A 16,420-nucleotide genomic window follows, 5' to 3' on the forward strand; every position below is an offset into this window, starting at 1 on the left:
CCAAGAGAGTAATAAAAGTGTAAATACTTTTTCAAAGGGAGAAATAAATACATTTACTGTTCATGCAACTTTTCCTTCATCTTTCATTTGAAATGTGGCCTTCCAAAGATGCTTTTATATGGTTAAACATTTTTCAGCAAATCTTTTCAGCTTGTATTTTTACTGTGAGATGGAAAGAAAATTCTCCTCTTGTGAGTTGGAAGGTATCACATTTGACATAAAGACTACCAAATTAAAACTTTTGAACTCTAGCTGTCCCAGGACAACTTAGTCATATATGTTATCTATTCATCCAACCAATGATTCTTTTGTTTGTCTGTCCATTACAGTTCCCTGTATCTCTGAGTAACATACACAATTATTTTTGCTTTGATATGTTCTTTCTTCATGTTAACAAAAGATCTAAGAGCTATATGTTAGAGAGAGTGCTGCTTGACAAGTTCTGCACCCTAGTTCTAAATAATCAGTTAATACTCCTTTTATGTTGAAGCTTAGGTCATAACAGTGGCATCCAGCCAGACATTTTCCTGTACCTTACTGTTTGGTCTAATGATTGAAGGCTAAATTTCATAATTCTTCACCTTGTTCTTAAGCAGACCTTCTATTCAGTCTTTTGGACCAATGCACCAATTAATCTTCAATACTATCATTTTTCTTACCTTTTACTTTTCAGTGGGAACCTCAAAATTGCATATCAAACAGATTTGGAGTGTGGGGTGTTCCCCTTCCCCTGGCAACAGGTTCCTTGCCCAAGTTTATAAAGCCTTACATATTCAGAGATGAGGCCTTCACCATTCATTTATGCCTTTGGCCTCTCTCAAGATCCTTGTTATCTTCCTAAGGGAGTAGAAAAAAATGGCAGGGGTCAGCTTCCTATTTCATGGACTTCACATAAGGTGAAGGAGGAAAAGTCATATCAAACAATAACTGTGGCTTTGTTTAAAAATCAAGTTATCATGAAAAGTAACTCCTCTTATTTTTATAAGAAAGCAAAAGCTTTTGGGGTCTGTCACATAACAGCAAGATCTGTTAATACTACACAGTAAATTTATTTCAAAAGTATAGCATATATAGAAAAAAATGTCTTCCCTTTAAAAGAAATAGGAAATAATGAATTCTTGTCATTTTCTTTTCCTGCTGAGCTGTTGATACTCTAAATGTAACATTAACTTATCCTAATTGCAGCTCTGAATTCAGTGATGGGGAATGGTCTGCCTCTTTGCCCTCCTACTTTGCTACTACAGAAAAAGACCAGTCCTCCAGTGATGAGAGCTGGGAGACTCTTCCAGGCAGAGAAGAACATGAACCTGAAGTGCAGAGCAACAGTAGTGGCTTAGAAGAAGAGAACCCAGAATTCTGTTTCCAAGGAGGGTATGTTTTTTTTATTATTTCAGAAAGTTTTTTTTTCTTCAGCAATGAATTTTTTTTTTCTCCAAGTAGAAAGTTGTTATTAAGAGGATGTATGCCCGACTGTGTTTGTAGAGATGTAATATTATTTCAAATGAGATCAGCATTTACTAGCAATTGTCTCCCATGTATTAGAAACAATGCAGTTTTGGTCTGTATTTAGACTAGGAAATAATCATGGTGAGTCATACAAATGACCTTTGGGTGACTGTTGACTTCTAATGGTAGATATCAGTACTCTAGTACAACTATAGAATTACTAAAATCATATAAGCCAAAAAAGACAAGAAAAAGAGATGATTTGGTAGAATGGGTAAGTTCACCTAACTTAGCACGAGAGGATTTTATCTAGTTTTTGGCCATATTCATTGTTGTCTCTCCTTCTCTTTACCATATTTCTACAACTTTTAGAAGCTGTCTTGTACAAATCTATTTCCACACTTTTGTACAATTCCTCTCTCCCTCTCATTTCTCTTCTTTTAATGATCACTGAATTTATCATTGTCTATTTTTCCTGCAATCATAGCAATGAACACATTAACCTGTACCCAATACTAAGCTTAGAAACGATGTCTTTATGAGAATTTAGATACAGTGCCCCTGTGAGTCAGTTTCTTAATTTATCTAGAGGCATTTTTATTAAACAGCAGCAGTCATGCCTTCCTTCCCAGGTTTATCCTATTCTCAGGTGCTCTCTGCTGTCCAGCACAAGCCTGTTCCATTATGCTTTTCCCCCTTATTTAATATGTAATGTGTTTTCACAAATTTGTGAAAACACTGCATCTTAAAACATCACACAAATTTCAGTCCAGGCACAAGATTGTTCCTATCTTTGCAACTGTAACCATAGTGATATGATTTAGAAATCAGATGTATTACTTGCCCAGTGAAATAAATGTGAAACATTACTTGGTATGTATTTGGCCTTTGTACGTGTGTTGTTTTTTATTACCACTTTAAACCCTTGAAGATTTTGGTCTAAAATAAAGTTTAAGTTATGAAAACTTAAAGCCTTTGACCTCTCAAGATCCTTGGTATCTTCCTAAGGGAGCATAAAAAAAATGCTAAGGTCAGCTTTACTAAGGTATTTCATGGATGGAGGAGGAAAAGTTTTATATCGAACAATAACCATGGCTCTGTTTAAAAATCAGGTTGTCATGAAGAGTAAACTCCTCTCATTTTTATAAGGAAGCAAAAGCTTTTGGTATCTGTCACATAACACCAAGGTCTGTTAATAGTACACAATACATTTATTTCAGAAGTACAGCATATATAGAAAAAAATATCTTCCCTTTAAAAGATGTAGGAAATAATGAATTTCTGGTTGGTCATTTTCTTTTCCTGCCAAGCTGTTGATACTCTAAGCACAACATAGACTTGTCATTTATGCCTGTATTTAGGCACTGATTTTGAAAGCCTGTATATGGGCAGTTGACAGTACAACTCGGGTAGTTCTGCTAATAAGCATTGTCTACTACAGGTAGCATAACTTTAGCATAACTAGAAAAGAGGCATCAGAGGCAGGCAAGACAAAACAGTACTTAGCATGCTAGTACAAGCTCAACCTAGTTTTTATGTGCAACTTGTCATGCATCAGACTCCTCAGCCACTCAAGAAGCTGTGGTGGTATCCAGTAATCCACCAAAGGTGCACTCTCCATGGACTTTTGAGACCAATGGCTGCCAATGAAATAGGTAGTACTATCTGAATCTTTTAAAGAAAATAACATAATATTCTGAAACATGAATAAATAACTTTGCTTTTCTGTTGACAGTCTAAGTGTAATTAAAAATATTCTAAGTCAGCAGTTCTCAAGCTGATTTATAGAGCTGCATGTGTCACAGTGGTGAAACATATGTTATTAAAGTGAGAGAGAGTCCTAAAAAAATTGTTGTGCGTGGAGCAGTCTTCAAGCAGCATGATCTGACTTACTCCTTTTGGAGCTCCTTCAGTGGCTGTTCAGTGTAGCACAAGAATTTGTCTGTAAACTTTTGCCTTTGCATGGGTAGTTAGTATAAATTCACCCATGATCAAATTTTCTTCCAAAAAATTGAAAGAGTAGCAAAAACATAAGAAGAAGGAACCAAACTGTAAAGCAATCTGGAAATTAGGAGTAGATGATAAAGACAAATTGGATAATAACAGATACTTGCTCTGCATTCAGAGAAACGAAATAATATTGTACCAAATGTGGAATATAACTAAGAAATGATAAAACAACTTTTATAATAAAATGTTTTAATGTTCTTTAGCTTCTTTATGACTTTCTATTAACCAGAAAATTAAGGTAATGAATGGAAGGGTAGTCTGGGGATTTGGAATTGGCAAGGGGGACAAGGATTCTGCATGGTTCTATTTAAGAAAGGGTCTGCAATATAAGATGAAAATTCAAATACCTCTTGAATTATGGTAGAACTCACCTAGTTTCTCTAGTAGTCTTTATATGTCTTATGTTTTTGTCTAAAATTCATTAAAACCTAAATAAAAAGCTCCAGTAAAATATGAACTGCTGTTGTGTTCCTTGTAACTTAACCTTCTACATCTTTATCAAAACTTTGAGTCGTCCTACCATGGCATGGGCATTTCATTGAGTTGCACTGTATGTCACGGTGGGAAGATCAATAAGTATTTAACACAGCACTTGACAGGTCATTGACTATGTAATGCAAAAGGAAATGGATTTTTTTTTTAATTACTTTTACCAGGGACACTTTTCTGGACTGTACATTTAGTTATCTAATTGAATAAAAGGCTATGTAGGTTCCTTTCTAGGGATTTTTTCTTTGTTTTTTTTTTCTTTTCTTTCTTTTCTTACTATCATTCTAGCCACTCAGATTTCACTCTTGTGGTTTGTAGCATCAACAAACCTTATTGGAGTATAACGTTGTATTCCTCAAGGTATAGTATTTTCTCTGTTTGCTACATGAAATAGAAGAATTATTTGAACATACTTAATGTTTTTAGAATAGCTTTCTTTCCTGAAAAAAATTAGAGTTCTTTGTACTGCAGGAAATGGCTTGCAGCCAGCGAAGTGCAAGCACTCCTGTTAGTAAACTTGCCATCTGAAATTGCTTTACATCACATCAGTGTCTAAATTTGTCCTGTTGTTCAGTTGTGAGTGTTAAATACAACTACAAAAGACCCATTGTCTTATTAGAGTTGGTCTATTCAATACATCTTTTTCACACTAGATGAAGTATCAGAGCCACGGTAATGATCTGTTACAAACAACTGCTGAGATTTGTATGATTCATCTTCATGAAGCATTTGGACTTTTTCTAATTGGAAGAAAAATATAGCTAATGGCTTGTTTTCTCCACCTACACCATAAAAACAGTTGAAAAAGGAATTGCTTGTGACTTCAGTTTTTTGAGACTTACAAGTCATGTCTATCCTGAGCACTACATTATTAAGAAATCATGTTTCTTGCAGAGCAGCAGAAGTAAAAATCACATTTTCATATTTATAGTAGTTTTTTAAGGGCAACTACCTTTGTTTATTCCCTGATCCTAAGCATAGAAAAGTCAGGATCATCATGGGCTGCCACTTAAAAAGAAAGACAAACAAAGCATGGGATTGAAGGGCTCCTTTAACTTGGGAAAAAAATTAGTTATTGCCACTAGCAGGGGAAGTCTATAGCCCTACTGCTCTCAACTCTGTGTGTAGGGCTGGGAAGAAGAGGAAAGAAGTAGAGTTACATGTATTCTAAACCCTGTACTCCTAGGGAAGAGGTAGGCAATGGCAACCCCTCCCTTAAAGATAATAAGCAGAGAGGAAAGAGGAAGCAGTTCCCTCCAGCAATTAGCAGGAGATCGCATCTCCTTTCCAAACACTTCCCTATGCACTAGTAAGTGTGCCAGAATGCTGCAAAAATGGAAGCAGAAAGGCAAACACGTAATAGTAAGCATAACCTTGTTTTTATTGCAGAGGTGGCTGCTGCGATTTTTCTTGCCATAGCGTAATCTCTTTGGAAGTACTATAGATGCTGAGGAGCGTTGTTGGTTTTGTTTACCTCCTTTCTTACCCCTGCTCCTGTTAGGCCTGGATTTTAGTACCTCCATTCTATGGAAAGAGAAACAAGTTCCAGTGTACACAGGACTAGTTAAAGTCAGTGTATCCCAAAGGCCAGGCATTCCCTATAAATGCTAGTGATGTTTCTCTTTCACGCTCTGCCTTTCCAGAAATGGTTGAAGGACCTGGCAAATGTTTATAAGTGAGTTTTCCTTCCTTTCTTTACCATTCAGAGTTGTTCTCACAGATTCTTCCCTGCTAGTTTGGGATTCTCACGTTCTCTGAGCTCAGAATTTCTGGGCCCAATGAGGGATAAAAATGCGTGTTTGGAGTACAGAGCAGTCTGCGGAGAATGTGAGTCCTTCTGGAAGTAGGATTCTAGACAACCAGTACAGATAATGATGGACTGTCCCAGGACCTTTTGTTTTATGTCACTAGGTAAGCTTAGAGCAGGGGTGGGCAATTATTTTGGGCGGAGGGCTGCTTACTGAGTTTTGGTAAGCCATCAAGGGCTGAGTTTTGGTAAGCCATCGAAGCACGACAGGCAGCCAGGGACAGATAAATATTTATTTTCTAAATTTTTTAGGGGCCCCACAGGCCGGATAGAATGGCCTGGCGGGCCACATCCAGCCCACGGGGCCGCATTTTGCCCACCTCTGGCTTAGAGCATCACTTTTTAACTGGTTCATAAGACTTTCAGATATGTCTCTCTCGGTTCATGTGCCTTGCATCCAAAGCAAAAGCAATGCCGTAAGCAGACACATCTCTTGAAATAAAGATGGGGACAAAGACTTCATCCTTAAGAAGTTATCCAGGACTGGGTATATCCCAGGATTGAGCTGCTTTATCTGAATAATAATCATAAGATTGAAAGAGCTTTTTCATGCCTGTCTATTGACTTCCCTGATCCCCAGGGTGTTTTGCAAAGTTCAACATCATTTGGTGATCCTAATAATAATAGCTCTGGTGTAGCTAAGGCAGTTCAGATTCTTTCACTTGCCTCAAGGGCCCAGAGATTTGGCAGTGCTCCCAAGCCTGCTGCCCCAGAGCAAAGGAAAGGTGCTTTACCCAGACCTGAACTCCTCACATCTTGAATGATGACTGGGTTTGAAGCATGGAGCTAGATTTTGTATTAAAAAAAAAAAATAATAAAAAAAATCTAAAGGGTTACAACCAGAAGAGTCCTTTTTTCCATACTTTTGTTTCTGTACAAAAGTACAACATTTGGATGTGATTTTAAAATACTGATTTTTATTTTTATTTTTTTTATTACAAAATAATTTTTTTCTTTAGAACCATCAGCATTTTTGCTAGGATTCCTATTCTATAGAATAGGGGTGCTCAATCCCCTGTCCACAGGCCAGCTCTGGCCCCAGGCATCATGTTTTCCAACCCATGGGACTCCCAGTGATTCTGAAAATTTGGGGGTGGGGGCAGATAGCATGGCCCTGTGCACCTGATCCCATTGTTTGGATCCTGATCCTGTCTGATATGCAGGACAGTGCAGGGCCCATTCCTGGCATAGGAGGTATGGCCCTATGTAATTCATTTGGCCCACGAGGCCAAGGGTACCACTGTTATAGAACAGTATTTACCTCTAACTTTCCCAGGAGAAATCTGAAATAAAAATAAAGAAGTTTCCTTCTCTACTTACATTGTAGACACAATAGCAAATGGACTGAAACAGTTTAGTAATGTTATCTAGGCAGCTCAGTTGGCTTTTTCTACTCCATGTTTACAAGCCAGACTTTTGGTTCTTGTGCACTAAATGCTTCCACTTAGTGGGACAGTCCAAGGAGCATGCCCTCTGATCCAATTATCATATTTACCCAATTCTAAGATTATTTTAAATTTAAGATGACCCCCCCCCCCAATAATTAGATTCTATACATGGAACATTTGTAAATGTGCTATACTTTTCCATGTACAGAATCTAACTATTGCAGGATCATCTTAAATTAATTGCCCTCATAGCTGCAATAGGGCAGGCGTCAGCTGGGAGGGCAAATGATGGGACGACAGGGAGTAGGGGTGTCAAGTGGCCTGACCCCTGCTCCTTGCAGCTTGCTGTGTCAGGGGCCAGAGCTACCATGTGCTTTGTGCCCCAGATCCAGCAGCATACCATGGGTCTGTGGCACCTGGGGGCCAACGCTTGCATTTGTGCCCCCCCAGGATGATCCAAGCTGGGTGCGGGGCCCCGCCTCCTGCCCCATGGCACTTCCGCGGGGGGATTAGCAGCATGACACACTGGCTGCGGGAGGAGGACAGTCAGAATTTCTGGCCGGAACAGCTTTAAAGAAAGCCACAACCTGCCAGGTGGGCAGGTGGGCCACACGCAAAACATGGGAGGTGCCGCGGACTCTCCAGCCGGTGCCCTCCCCTCCCCCGCCAGCACCTGGGGGCTATGGCCCCCTACCACCTCCCCCCTCCCCCATTGATATGCCACTACCCAGACCAGAGTGGGACTAGAGCCAGATCTACGGAGGATAAACTGGGGGGGATAGGTGGCTGCATCTTGGATTTGAGTAAATGTGGTGACTTCACTACGCATAAGGAATGTGATAACAAATAGTAGTGAGATTGCAGGTCCTGCCAGAGCAGACTACAAATGGCCACACCAAAATGACAAATAGTGCAATAAAGTTAATGAATTTCTGTTTGTTTTTGGTGAACCAAATTCCATGATCACAGATATGATAGGGGCTTGACTTGGGTTATGCCCAGATCTGTTGGCTTAGAAGTTGGCAAACATCACTTGGTTCAGATTCCTGTGCAAAATTGCTTCTGAGGCCTGTGGACTTGTAGCCCCTAAGATTAATATGCTCCATTGCTTAAGTATGATTTGGTAATGATACTTTTTTAATAACTAAGCTTCTAATATTTTTGTAAAGGGAACAGATTCCTTTGGAAGAAGGAGAGATTCCTTGGCTGCAGTACCATGAAGAAATTGAAAGTAGCAGTGATGAGGAAAATGACCCAGTTAGCCATTTTGTGCACCCAGGATTCTTCATGTTGGATGGGAACAATAATCTTGAAGATGACTCCAGCATGAGTGAAGACTTAGATGTGGAGTGGAGGTATGTAATAGGTTCTCTCTGTGGGATTATTCTGTCACTTTATTCCCCTCCTGTATTTAGGAGGTCACACACTAATTACTGATTGAACACGCTGATAAAACTGTGTGTTCAAGCTCAACTTGCTGTATGTGCTGTTCTTCCAATAGATGGACATTATCTGGTTAAGCGGGCTATAATTGGAAATCATTATGATCTTCCTAATAATTATTACTGTAATGGTAAGAAAATAAAAAGTTCCATACTGGGTCTAGTGTCCTGTCAGATATTGACTAATAGTAGATGCTTTAGGGGGGAAGTATGTGAATGGGAGGAATGTGCAGAATACCATCAAGTCTTACAGGAACATCTGGCCTTGACTGCAACTCAGCTTGAAGCAACTTTGATCCAGAGGATGGAAGGAAAGAGAGAAAGAAGGAAGAAGCCTGCTGTAGACTTGGACTCCAATTCAGACAACACACAGATCTGTGAAACTAGTAACAAGCTGTGTCATTTTTGAGTTGGGTTTAACAGCCACAAGTGGATTCACTGGTCACCTGGCTAGACCTCTGACACGTACATCATGATTTATATGCAAGTGGGGCATGTCTAGACCCCCCCTATTATAACCTCTCTGTCATCAACTCCTTACAGTTTAGGAATGTCAGAGAATACATCCCTGATTGTTCCATTTAGTAAATCTCAGTGGACCTGCCCTCCAGGCATTTGGATTCATCTCTGGATTGTCAAGAATAAGAACATGATGAACACTTACATGCATTTGAGCTTGGTGAAGATTCAACCTTACTTTAGTTACAAGTCTAAGTCCCTACAATTGAAAAATAGCATTTTAAGCCTTGTTGTATTTCTCTTTACAGTGCTGCACATGCAAATGACAGAAAATAATTTTGTACTTGGTTCTTTTCTAGTTTATCATACTGTTCCTTTGAAATATCAAAAAATGCTGAGGGGGAGATTTTTTTGCTCTATGCAACATTAGTAAGATTGATTGATAGAAAACGACCTACCATCTGCACTTTATAAAGGATGTTGAAAAAAATTGAAGAGGATGGGGAGGGAAAGCCATAAAAATGGTTTAAAAGATGGAGAAATGTTTTACAGGGAAAGACTTGATGCTTACACTGGCTAGATGAAAATATTGGTTACATTGTAGAGGTACCTCCTGCGAGGAGGAAATAACGGGTATTAATGACTTGTCATTTTGTTGCTAAATTAAATATAATAAGAACCAGTGGCTGGATATCAGTCAGGCAAATTCAAATAGGATATTAATATTCAGGGTGATCAAGCACTGGAGCAAACTAGTAGGGAATGGATTCTTATCTCTTGATGTCTTCAGATCAAGAGTGGATGCTTCCTGGAAGCTACATGTTACCTCAGGGTGACCAACCTGTGGCATACATGCCACAAGTGACACAGGCAGCCGGTATGCATCATAAGGAAGATTGGGGGAGGGGGAAGGTAGCACAGTAGCAGATAGGGCAGGGAGCAAAAAACAGAGCAACAGATAAGGCAATGAGCGCACAGCAGGGAGCAAAAGGCAAAGCAGCAGATCAGACAGCAAAAGAAAATTGGAGGGGCACTTTGAGGGCACAGGGCTAATTTATGGCATGCCTGCTGAAAATGTTACTTTTAGCTAAACTTAAGTAATTGGGATAACTGATTGAAAATTTAGGGCAAGTATTTGTGGCACAATGCAGTACCATGTAGAGATACCCAAGATAGCTCAAATACTAGAAGCAGGAAAAGTAGATTAGTAAAGAGCTTCATCTGCATTAATTAGCCCTGCTCAGAGCTGGCTGAGAGCTGCACTGTTCCCTATAAACCTTCCCTTCATGATAGCTAATGGTTCTTCTCTGTTTAAATTCTGTGAATTTGCAATAGCTAACTTTACATCTGATGCAAAAAGGGGTTTTCTGTGTGTGTGACTTAAATTTTTAAAGATCTTCAAGGATCAATTGAGTGGGCCTTCACACTTAAAGACTTGATATTGCACATGTTCAGTTGAGAGAGTTTTTTTTTTTTTTTTGAAGATATTAGTTTAACATTTAAATTAAAAAATATTAATGAGAACATGTTTAAACAGCTTGCCATAAACATTTTTCTTCATTTAGTTGCTTGGTTTTGGGTTTTTTTTCACTTTCTAAGCTACTGTGCCAGTTTCAGATTTTTTCAGGGCTAGACTGGACATGAATTAATATTCTTAAAAAAAGAGGGGTGGGGAGAGTATTACCTTATGTACTCAAATATAAGCTGACTCAGAATATAAGATGACCCTCCCAATAATTGGATTTTATATGTGGAAAATTATAAATTTGTTGTTATAATTTTCCAGGTATAGAAGCTAACTATTGGAGGTTTGCCTTGAATTTGTCCCCTTCCCACTGCTACAGCAGGGAAAACAAATCTGGGGATGGGGGATCAGGTAGCCTCCTTGCCCTCTGCCTTCCCCGTGCAGCAACTCCCCCCCCCCCCTTTACTGGCAGACCCTGCTATGTCTGAACACAGTAAGTGAGGGGCAAATTTGAAAACACCAATCTTGAAATAAGCATACCTGTAGTAACTTCCATATATAGTATCCATAAGTGGCAGTCTGCTGATCTCAAGGTGCTGGCTGGCCACTTTTATGGGCAGAACCCCAGGCTGGCAGTCATTTTCATGGGCTGAGTTTGGCAGGCCTCTGCCATGCCTCTGGCCAAAGGGGCTTGGTGGCTCCTCCCCTCACCGCTGATTGGCTGTGAAGGCTGTCAGTCATGTGGTTCCACCCCTCACCCCTCACCACTGATTGATGTAGAGGAGCAGAGCTGTATGATGGACAGCTGCCATAGCCAATCAGCAGTGAGGGACAGTGGCAGCAGCCATTTTGCCATAGGGCAGCCTCCCTTCCCTGTTTCTCCCTCCGCAGCAGGCTGTGTGGCTATGCCACAATGGACATGAAGACTGCTGGCTCCTCAAAGGGAGCTAGCATTTTATTTTTGGTAAGCTTTTTCAGGGAACATGTCAAAAGCACAGAGCCTGCGCTCTTTTGTGGAGCCACCCAAAATCAGTTTTTGCAAAAATTGTGCAATCACGATTTTCATAGGTCCCTGCCCTAGGCTTAGCTCATCCTGAATTGATTGATGCATTTTACTTATTTTGAAACTACTGCAAGTTTTAGCACAGGTACTCCAAACAAACACTTTTAAGCAGCACTTTGGCACTATCTTATATATAGTACAAACTATGGATGATGGTAGTCCAAAGACAAAAGGATCATGATCTACCATATAGGTTATTGGGTTGGGCTCCACCAGAGTCAACAGCATTTTCAAGCCATGGTTACCCCACAGCTCAGCACTACTCAGAATATGTGTACTCCAGATACCCCTATCCTCCCCCTCAGAAAGATCCATGTGACTCACTCATGACTGGAACTAGGTGTTCTTATTATTTTGAGTCCTGGGATTCACAAAAATGTATATGCCAATGAAGCACAAGGCAACCTGGTTTGGCTCCACCTCAGGGAGGACAAGGCCACACACTAATCATATGTGACAGATTGAGAGAGGGGGTGATAGAAGGGTTGTGGGTAAACTGGGGTCCCATTGGGTGATGTTTGCCAGGTATTTAAGGCTGGTGCAGAAACAGGAATTGTTGGAAGGGGTGGGGGGTGGAAGGCACAGCTCAGCTGTGAGAGTGAAAAGGAAGTTGAAATGTACGCAGTATTAGTGGCTTACCATGATTTGGAAAAAAGAGTCGGTGCTGAGGGGACGGCTAAAAGGGCATTACCATATTTTTTTATTCAGATGTGCTGCACTAACCTATTCTTATGGTACGTTCCCATCAGCATCTCTGCCTTTGTGGCTAATATCAACTGTAGCATTTTTGGCACCAAGGGGAATGTCTGTGTTGGCTATGGCTCTCCCAGTGCTGGCCTGGTTATTGCAGTACCTCCAGGTCTGCTACCAGTTCTCTTTGGAGGGAACACCTGCCCTCTTTTTTTTAAGGGACATCCAAAGAATTAAAGGTTCCCATCAGAGTATGGGCTGTATGTTTTGTAGTCATGCTCAGCATTGGCTACTTTTAATCAACTTCATAGTTGGTTTTCATTACTAAGCACGTGTTCCTGAGGTGTCCTTGTATGCAAATGTATGACAAGGGGCTTTTTCCCATGTTTTTTGAGTGGGGGAAACCTTCTCTTGTTTTTGAGTAAATATAGCATTATTTTATTTTTGTCTGGGATATTTTTTTTCTTACTGTCTCCTTGCATAATAAATAAGATGTGCAAATTCCAGTATTGTCATCTTAGCAGGACCTGCTCAATTTTTTTTTTTTTAAAGTCGTGGTTTATACTTATGGATATCTTTTTAGGGATGATAAAAACACAAAAAGCACATTGGGTACATGAACAGTATAATAATAACTGCATCTCACAATGTCAGCGTTTTATCACTGAAGTATTTTTGATTTTACAGAAGTGTAGAGGTGAAATTAATTTGTTTTGTCTTCCATAAAGCAAGACTGCTACAACTGATTTAGAAGGGTGTCCAATATACCCTTTTTTCCTTTGATAGTGCATAACTTTAAAAAGACTTTTATATAAATATACATGCAGATTGTTTAGTCATCTGTATGTGGAGTCATGAATGCTAACATGTCAAACATACCATCTTTGTGTGCCTCACTGATTCTCTCGTGTTATCTAGTTCACATATGCATTACCAAGTTTATGTTCAGGTTTTGCCTCCTTAGTACATGCCAAAGGAGTTGCAGCTTTTCATATGCCTTTTTAGAATTTTGGTCCTAGATTCTTGCTTCCCCTTGTACAGTTTAAGACTGCTGATTACCTTTGGATTAAGTATGAATACTGATAAAGAGAGGATTTAGCCACATCTTTTATTTGATATATTTCATCAAACTTTACAATCCAAACTGCTGTCTATGCTAAGTAGCTGTCAACACCAATGCACCACAGTGCTTTTCGACCTATATGCTTCTGGTACTTCTAATGCTTCGTTACAGTAGTTGTTGTTCTGTCAAGTTGCTAAGTACACCTGGGAAGTGTGCCAACTTCCTGAAGATGCAGGAGTGTTTCATGTGCCTTCAATAGGTGGCAGGGCAATGTTTTGTCACTAGCAAAGTGCAGCGTTCTGCTGCTTTAAAGGGTCTTTGAGCATGTTTGTAGTATAGACTTAAGTCTTAAATTGTTAAAACAGTACTTAAAATAGAAGCTTTATTCCTTAATGTTACATATTTTTGTGTGTTTTCAGACTACTTGATGAATTTGGTGATGGCCTAGCAGTTGCTCAAGCCATTTCTTATGTGGATCCTCAGTTTCTCACATACATGGCACTGGAAGAGCGCTTAGCACAAGCCATGGAGGTACTGAAATACCGTAGTTGACTTCCTTGGAAATGAATAAAAACTGAACAGATTAAAAAATGAATTGTATCAAGTACATATGGTCATTATGAACTACATACTGTAACATCTTGAACTAAAAATGGCAGAAGTTGATTCACCAGGTCAAGTTCCTTTTGAGTACTGATAGCCTTATCTTCTCACTTTTAATGACTCTGTATTTATTTCTCTCAATATTCAAAACAATCATTGAAAGGTTTAACTAGATAACTGATGACAGGATAGCATCAATAACATTGCTAAATAAGCTTTAAATGCCAAATCTTAATTCCTGGTGAAATAAGAACTAGAACGAACACAATTTCACTTTCAAACTTCTGTTTGAGTTTGTAGGGCTAGCAGCTTGAAAAACCATCTGTACCATACTTAGACCTGGAACTTGCTGTACAGCAATAGCCATGATGCCATTTCAGTGTTAATTTTGCCACAGTATATTTGATTTTTCATTTCTCTTAAAATACTTTTATTTTTCTCTCTCTCTCTCAGTGAAAGAACAGAAATGGTAGTCATTGTGTATATGCTATTCAGAATATTTCGGGAATATTGCTAGTTTCTTTTATATGTACAGCTACTTACTATGGGATGTTTAGTAATGGCTGGATTCATACCTAAACTTTATTATTGTTAACTTCTAAATTGTAGGTACAGTTTTTCTTCTTTTTACCGCTGATTTGACAGCAGTGCAGAAATATATTCTGCATTTCGTTAGTGTGGATCTGTTTACAGATGGGAACACTTTAAAATTTTATCTTTGCTTCGGTCAGCTACAGATGCATCATACAGACTGTAGCTCTAAACTTTTGGCATCCTGCATTCTTATGTCAGAACTGAAATACAGTAGTCAATCTCCAGTATGGTATTCTTGTTTGACAGTAAATCCTGAATTTTCAAGTTCCCCTACAGTTGGAATAAATGAAAAGGGAGAGTTAGTAGCAAGGGCTGTTTGTAGTTGTGTGCACCATATTTTTCTGAACCATGTTAACTGATTTGCACCTCACAGTTCAAATCAAATTTCATGTCGAATTAAGGGTTAATAGACAATCATTCACCATCAGCCCCTTAACAGACCCAATTCACAGCCTCTTTGTGTGGACTCATGTGCTTAGCATTTGCAGTTAGAAGTAATTAGGAGGCAATAATAAGCCTGTTTAAGCACTGCTACATTGTTGCAAACCTCCTGACAGATACCTAAAGTTCTATTCCAGAAGCTCTAATGGGTGCAGTTGACCTGAGTGTTGATAATGAGCATCTTAGCCAACGTGTTGTGCGGCGGGGAGGAAGGGCCAAGGTTGGCTGCTCACTTCACAGACTAGTAGCTGGTGTCATAGGCAGTGCGTGGTAGCCCCCCCCCCCCCCCCCACAACTGAGTGGCCACTGCTGGCTTATGCGGGCAGTCGCTGCCCCGCCCTGCCCCTTGCTGCTGATGTGGCTGCGAGAAGTCCCAGCCCACCACCATAGTGTCCCCTCCAGTCGCAGAAGGTTCCAGTCGTTCATGATTGGTGCACTTGTGCAGGGCTGGGGGCTAGTCAGGAACTGATAGTCACCGTGAGGTGGTGTTGGCATGTTTGATTTTGTAAAGGCGTTACCTTGTGTCTGATAGTCTCTGTTGCAAAAACCCAACTGACTTTCCCTTGTGGGGATTCATATTTGCAGTGCTTATCTGCTGAGTTCCTAAGGGCTGTTTTACCTAAAAGCAACATTGTATATACATGTTAATTAATACAGTTTAAATTGCTTAGTTTGGACTGCCCTAGTCTGCATTAATTTTTAATCCTCATTCAATGAGGATTAGTAAATTTGGACTGGAGCCAATTTTAATTCAGACTACAAATGTCCACATGTGTATAGTGTCAATTGTAGTCCAGATTAAACCTAGAAAAACATCTGTAAACAGCCAAGGTGACTACATTTGTAGATGACAATTATTTAGGAAAGATGACAGTCATTTAGGAACATCAGGACCTGGAGGAGTCTGAGGAACTGCAGAGAAACCCAAACAAGGTTGATTTGTAATTCACCTATGTCAAATGAAATTCAGTACTGAATATATGCAAAGGAAATGTTGATAGGGGGAAACTTAAATTGCTTCTACATATTACTAAATTAATTGCATCAACCAAGAAAAAAATCCTGGAAAAATAGACAACTCTGTGAAATGATCTGTTCAGTGTGCAGCTGCACTCAGAAAAAAACAGCAAGATGTTTAGATGAATTATGAATGGAGCTGTCAATAATATAAAGATAATTAGAATTATATTCTGTGAATCAGTGGCATGGCTTCATCTAGAATTGTGTGCGCTTTACTGGTTAACTCATCACAAAAAACAAATGGCTAACCTGGTAGGCTTCAGAAACAGAATGATCAAAGGAGTAGAAATATTCTCATGTGAGAGAACTACCTGCATTAGAAAGGAAACTAATAATAGGGACCATAAGAATAATATGCAGAGTAACAAATGACATAGAAAAGGTAGATTGGGAATTTCTGTTCTCCTTTGCCATAGTACAAATATAAAAGGACAATCAAT

General features: G+C 39.5%; 1 protein-coding gene across 2 annotated transcripts in view; it reads left to right on the forward strand.

Annotated features, from left to right (window-relative positions):
• PJA2 (praja ring finger ubiquitin ligase 2) overlaps positions 1–16,420 on the forward strand; it is an 84,497-nt gene that overhangs the window by 50,745 nt on the left and 17,332 nt on the right. For both annotated transcript variants that reach the window (XM_006270888.4, XM_019484296.2), the window contains exons 4-6: positions 1,186–1,371; positions 8,310–8,495; positions 13,742–13,853. In XM_006270888.4, the coding sequence (XP_006270950.1) occupies positions 1,186–1,371; positions 8,310–8,495; positions 13,742–13,853 (484 nt within the window). The remainder of the gene's footprint in view (positions 1–1,185; positions 1,372–8,309; positions 8,496–13,741; positions 13,854–16,420) is intronic.

The sequence above is a fragment of the Alligator mississippiensis genome, chromosome 3 (genome assembly GCF_030867095.1).
Source record: "Alligator mississippiensis isolate rAllMis1 chromosome 3, rAllMis1, whole genome shotgun sequence".
In the NCBI taxonomy this organism is placed as follows: domain Eukaryota; kingdom Metazoa; phylum Chordata; order Crocodylia; family Alligatoridae; genus Alligator; species Alligator mississippiensis.